General features: G+C 55.3%; 1 protein-coding gene across 8 annotated transcripts in view; it reads right to left on the bottom strand.

The window, feature by feature from the left end:
* Nucleotides 1-730: 730 nt before the first annotated feature.
* Nucleotides 731-6,000, bottom strand: part of KIAA0513 (KIAA0513 ortholog) — a 28,952-nt gene continuing 23,682 nt past the window's right edge. For all 8 annotated transcript variants that reach the window (XM_030023932.2, XM_030023929.2, XM_030023930.2 and 5 more), the window contains 3 exons: nucleotides 3,598-3,678; nucleotides 3,176-3,270; nucleotides 731-3,057 (listed from right to left, as the gene is read on the bottom strand). In XM_030023932.2, coding sequence (XP_029879792.1) covers nucleotides 3,008-3,057; nucleotides 3,176-3,270; nucleotides 3,598-3,678 — 226 coding nt within the window. In that variant the 3' untranslated portion in view covers nucleotides 731-3,007. The remainder of the gene's footprint in view (nucleotides 3,058-3,175; nucleotides 3,271-3,597; nucleotides 3,679-6,000) is intronic.

Below are 6,000 nucleotides of genomic sequence, written 5' to 3'. Positions count from 1 at the left end.
AGGTGATAAGCAATTAATCGGACAGAGGGAACAAAAGCACTCCCAGGGCACGTGGCTTCTGGTTTTCCATAGCTGGTCAGCCAGCACCCACGTAAAAGCCCAGGTAAAACATCCGAGCATGGGCTGCGGGGCGGATGGGTTTCCCTCCTGCAATGGTGAATCTGTGGAGTGCTCCAAGGAGGGTAATTAAAAAAAAGAAGGAACAGGACAAGCTCCTTCCTAAGAGAAAGGTAGCCATGAAACCCTGCTCTCGAGAGAGAAACCAGCACTGCAGGGCAGGGAACAGGCTTGCTTGGCCATACGGAGACCTGAGGGGATATGGTCTCTGAAGCCTGGGTCGAGGATGACACTCCCAGCCCATTAATCTAAGGGAACATCTTTTTTTAATAAGATAATACTGAGTAATTGATTTTTAAATACAGTGAAATCAAATGTCCCGAGGCCAGAGCAGGATCCCAGCTCCACTGTCAGATCAGCGGCGACTGGCAGAGATTGAGCGCACAGGGGAAAAGAAAATAAAAATTAAATCTCCCTCATGTGCCTAGCTGGCTCCAGGGCAAACGCTAACATTTCTTTAAAAGGTGCATCAATTTTACCCTATTAAAAAAGTAGGTCATCAAAAGGGAGAAGCTGGCGGGGGCTGAGCTGGGGAAGGCACCAGGGACCATCGAGGCTGAGCAGGGAGAAGATCCATCTGATTAAAACACATGACAACAGTTGAGCGAGAAAGTCATTTTTAAGACAATTTATTCCAATCTCTCTCTCTTACCCCATCTTTCACGCAGTCCCCGTTGAGAAGGGTTTATGGACTTTTTTTATTTTATTTTAATATTTTTTTTTTTAGAAAAATACACATGCAAATAAGATACATTTCACCGCTAAACTCTTTTTTCATGTTGGAAAAAAAAATAATACTAAAGAAACAAAGCAGGGTTCGGGTAAGACCCAAGTGGAGACAGACGCAGGGATGCCGCAGGGATGGGATGCTCCAGGATGCAGGTCTTGGTGCTGAGCTGCCTGATGCTCATGCTCCAGCACATCCTTTCCATCAGAAAGGTGTTTTTCGGGGCGAGGGGTGCAAGTTAGTCCCCTCTGGCAGCCCCTCACCCCAACAAAAACCTTTCTCCAATAACTCTGCCCAGGTTTGGGAATGGCCAAGGGAAAGCCGGTGCTGGATCCGATCCTTTTACAAGACCCAGCGCAGAGCAGACGCCCAGCCCCAGCAGCAAGGGAAGCCCAGCTTAGGTAAAAGCATTATTTTAATGCTAGGAAATGACACCAAAAACTAAGAGCTACATGGAAAAAAAACCCTGTTATGCTATTTATCTTATGGGTTACGGCTGACAGCATGGGGAAAAATGGACTGACGGTCCCTTGAAACATGGACTTATGTTTCAGGATAATGTTTTTGGGGTGAGACTGAGTGCTAGACCCTTGGTTGCGTGAGGCTGGGGTTTTCTGACCCCATGGGCAGAGCCGACCGGGTCCCATCAGAGCAGGGACGCACCCCGCGGAGGGGAGCAGCGATGTCCCCGTGTCCCCAGCCTCTCTGCAAACGCCGTGCCAAGGTCCACGGCGGAAAAAACCCAGATATGCTGCATACCGGGTAGCTGCCATCACTCGAGCAGAATAGGAGATGTACTTAAGACAGGGCTATTTCAGGTTTGATTGATGATCAGCTGGAGCGAAGGGGCTGGGGAAGGAGAAGGGCAGTGAGCTGCAGCCTGGGCAAGGAGGGCGATTAATTTAATACCACGGCCGCTGCGGGAAGCCAGGAGGCTTTGGGAAACGTCGCAAGCCTGCGGCAGCCCCGACGCTGACGCAGGGAGTGGGTGCAGGGGGAATCTGCCTCGCTGCTGCTTTGCTACCTCCTCCCAACCCGCTTTCGCGCGGAGCTCCTCTGCCTCCTCTCCCGGCAATCCCGCCCAAGGCCATGGCTTTTTTTCCTGCTCATCCAGGCTAATGATATGGAGCGAACTGCGTTTTCTCTCTGCCCAGAGGTACAAAATCACACAGGCAGCCGAGGGAAGGTTTCCCAAGGGAAGGATTTCCCTCCAGCTCCCAAGGAAGGCAGCAGCGCTTTGCCAGCCCCATCGCTGCTCCCAGCAAGCCCCCCGCACTGCCCACGTCCCCGGCCAGTGGTGACATCCCTGGATACACAATGCAACACAACCTGTTGCCAGACTGACCCAGAGCCTCCCATCAGCTACTGCATCCCGTCGCCGTCCTCAGCAGCCGGCTCCTGCATTGCCAGGACAAACCCACGTGCTGTGAACGCCCGGTGCCTCGCTACGGAAGGAGATGGGTCAAACTGGAGGCAGAGCCGGCTGCTCTCCCCCGGCAGTGGTTTCCCTCGGTGGCTGGATGCGGCCCCAGCAGCTGGATGTGGTCCCCGCCATCACCTCCCGCATCCCTGCTCCAGCTCCAGCCTCTGTTGTGCTCGCCCAGCGGATGCCGGCGGGGAAAGGCAGCAGGAGACTCGCAGCCTTGGATTCCTCCGGATTTACCACGGTCCACGGCAGCCTCGGAAAGGCACCGAGCAGCAAACGTGTTTGGCAGCTCTGCGCTTGCTGCCGTTGTGCTACGAAACACCGAAGACCACAGGCAGCGTTTCACGGCGGGGCTGGAGACACAGCGATCCAGCCCTCATAAACACACCTGGGGGCAGCAGCAGTCACTGTCTTTTTGCTTTTCTCTTCTTTTTTGTTGTTTTTTTTTTTTAACTGACAAAATACACTTTTGGGACTGTCTACTCTGAAAATAGATGCTGGAGGGTCTGGCGGGGGGGGGGAGCTGTTTGGCTCCTATTTCTACAGGCTGCCCTGGTGCAGCTCTAAAGTTTGGCGGACGATCATGCAGGTTTTATTGCAGCTTGTGTGTGTGATTTTTTTTTTTTTTTTTTTTAAGTAGCCCAGCTTCAGTTTCAGGTAGCCCCGGAGGTGGGTTTCTCTCCCCTCCCCACCCGCTCTGGCTGCCATCTCTCCGCCGCAGCGTGCCGGCCAGGCGGCTATTCGGTGGCCATCTGCTCGATGTGGTCACTGAGCAGCTTGTATTGCTCTGCGGAGGAGAAAGAAAAGGGTGCTGGGAGGGTGCCAAAGCATCCCAGCCAGGCAGGGGGGCTCCATCCCTCCGGGACCCCGCAAAGGGGGTGCGCATCCCCCGGGCTTGCCCCTACCTTCGTCCAAATTGCCGATGGTCGCCTGCTTCTTCAGGAAGTCGCTGCAGAGCTTCTTGTTGAGGCCGAACGCCAGCATGTTGTGAATGAAGGTGCTGAGGAAGGACAGAGATGCTCTTGGCGAGGGCAGGGCCAGGCTGCCTTTTCTTCCCCCCACCCTCCTCTTCATTCCCGCAGCCCCTCGTAGCGGGTGCTGGGATGATGATGCTCGGCTGCGGGACAGCGTGCTGGGACCCCGTGGTGCCTGGGTTTGCAAAGTAAAGGGCAGGAGCAGGTCCCCGGGGAGAAGCACCAAGCATCCTCTGCACCATCAGGGAACATCCCCGGCGGGGGGAACATCTCTAAGGCGTCCCACCCCCAGCTGGCGAGGCCACGACCGCAGAACCCGGCTGCAGGCGGGACGGTCCCCGTGCCCTGCTCACCCCAGCTGCCCGAAGGTGATGTTCTCGTTGAAGCGGAGGCTGTCGTCACGCTCCTCCTGCGTCATGTGGCACCACTTCTCCCTGCAACGCACAAACCCGTTCTGGCATCGCCGTCACCCCCGGGACCCCCCTGCCTGCATCCCCCCTCCCCGGGGCCACGCTGCCTGAGGACAGCGAGAGGAGCGAGAGCCCCTCGGCTGCCAGCCCACGTGCCGCGCTGGATGAGCTCGCACACCCGCATCCATCCGCAGATCCCTCGCCCTGGGGAAAAGCAAGAGACACCCCAGGAAAAAGGTCTTCTTCAACCTCGGCTTTCTAGGAAAATAGCTAGGAAAGAGCAGTGGCCTCTCCAGCACAGAGCTCTCGTCTCTCACCTTCGGTGCCGTCGCTTCAGCGAGGGGGACGAGCGAGGAAGCAGCGGGGGGTTGCAGCTCTTGGGGATGGCCATCCCAGCAGGGCTCCGCCGAAGCCCCCCCCCAACCCAGGAGGGGTACTGGGGGGGGTACCAGGCACATCTCCCCTATCTGTAGCGGGGCTCCAACTCCCCGAGCCCCAAGCAAGCTGCTCCCCAAACATACCTCGCCCTCCGACGGCACGGGGGGCTCCCACATCCCTCCCCATGGCCCCACTCGGGGCCAAAATCACAGTGCTGCCCCGGCTCTGCTCTGGCTCCCCGGCAAACGCAACCGCAGCATTGTCTTAAAGGAAGGGGGGGGTGTTACGTTCTAGGAGTTTGCAACCAACTCGAGAATGGCAGGAGCGCCCATCCAGGTGTCCCACCTGGGGGGCTTTGGGAATAAAGCCTGTGTCACAGAAATGTCACCGTGGTGGTGCGACGCTCAGGTGGTGGCAGGGGGGCTCAGGGCATGCACGCCGGGGAAACTACAGCTCCAGGGTGAAGCCAGCCCCATCCCGAGAAAAAGTCAGGTGAGGTTACAGCCAAGGATAAGAGGAGGAAAAGCAAGGAAAAAACAGGGATAGGTAGAAGAAAAAATAGAAGGAAGAGGAGAACAACAGGAGCGGATCGCACGCTTGTAGCTCGCACTAGCTCGCCGGCACGCCAAGCGGGATGGGAGAAGCTGCGTCGGGTGGAAAGAGTGGCTGGGAAGAAGGGTGTCTCACAGTAAATTGAGTGAGGTTAGCTCAGCCCCAGAGCATGTTTGTGTTGCTGAAACTGGAAAAGGATGAGTGCTTAGTCAGGCTGAGCCCACGAAGGGGAAGCTGTCCTCACTCACGTCAGCCCAGCCCGGGCGTGCGAAAGCTGCTGAGCTGAGCCTTCGGTCTCCAGGGGTGAGCTGCTTATATTCATAGGGCTCTGGAAACTTATACGATATGTTTGAAGGGATTTAAAAAAAAAAAAAAAGAAAAAAAAGGTGTAATTTCTCCCTGATAAAGCTTACGATAGCAAATAAAACCCACATCAAAATCTGGAGGCTGAAAAGAAAGAAGAATCAAATTAGGGGGCTTTGAAATCTGGAAGCAAAACTTCACAGATCCCACTGGCCCACTTACAGAAGAAGCATGTTTGTAACTATTCTTTTCCTGCCTTTTTATGTTTTTGAGGGAGGAAGGAGGGAGAAAAAACGTTATCAAAGTGCCCAAGAAAAATTCGCCGTGCTTCTGGCTTGTTATTCGGGAGTAACATGCCTGGGAATGGGGGAAGCCCACATGTGGCTTTACTCAAACCCTTTGATCTTTATACGGGCACAGCAGGGCAGGCACAGGGGTGCGTAACCCCACGGGCTGTGCTAACGCTTGCCTGTATTTCGGCATTCCCAGGAAAGCCTCGCCATGGCCGGGCGCTGGCGAGAACCGCGCCGGTGAGACGTGGCTTTGGCTGCTCGGCATCACTCATCTTTCAGCAACAGCGTTTCAGAGCGATGCTCTATCTGAGCAATAGTGAAGTTATCCATTTGCCGGCGCATGCCTTAGCCACGTGGAAGATTTACCGCCAAGCTTCAAAGAACCCTCATCCTCTTGCTAATGCCATCACTTGGAGTGATTTGCTCCAAGTTCGAATATCCCATGCTCCAGCAAGAGAGCAATGACTCTCCCCAGCCCCGATCCCGGCTTGGAGCATGGGTGGATGTGGCTGGCTTTGAGCTTTGCAGCCCAGAGGACATGCTCGTAATCGTGACATGCAGCCCCATTTGCATTTTTCTTTTTATCTAGGGATGGCAGCACAAGAGTGCACTAAAAACAAATAGAAGGAACAGCTTTTCCAGCTGGCAAAGGATCCTCAGCACCTCTATGTGGCAGCAGAAGCTGGGAGCAAGCGGGAAGGACAGGAGAGGGGGATGCTTTCTCCACGAAGAGACTCAGTTCATGTCCAAAACCTGCCCAGGGAACCGTTCCCGGCACAAGCCCTCGGCTTCCCCAGCAGCTGGGCATCCGATTCCCACA

Source organism: Aquila chrysaetos, chromosome 9 (assembly GCF_900496995.4).
Source record: "Aquila chrysaetos chrysaetos chromosome 9, bAquChr1.4, whole genome shotgun sequence".
Classification (NCBI taxonomy): domain Eukaryota; kingdom Metazoa; phylum Chordata; class Aves; order Accipitriformes; family Accipitridae; genus Aquila; species Aquila chrysaetos.
This window is presented reverse-complemented; position numbering and strand designations above follow the sequence as displayed.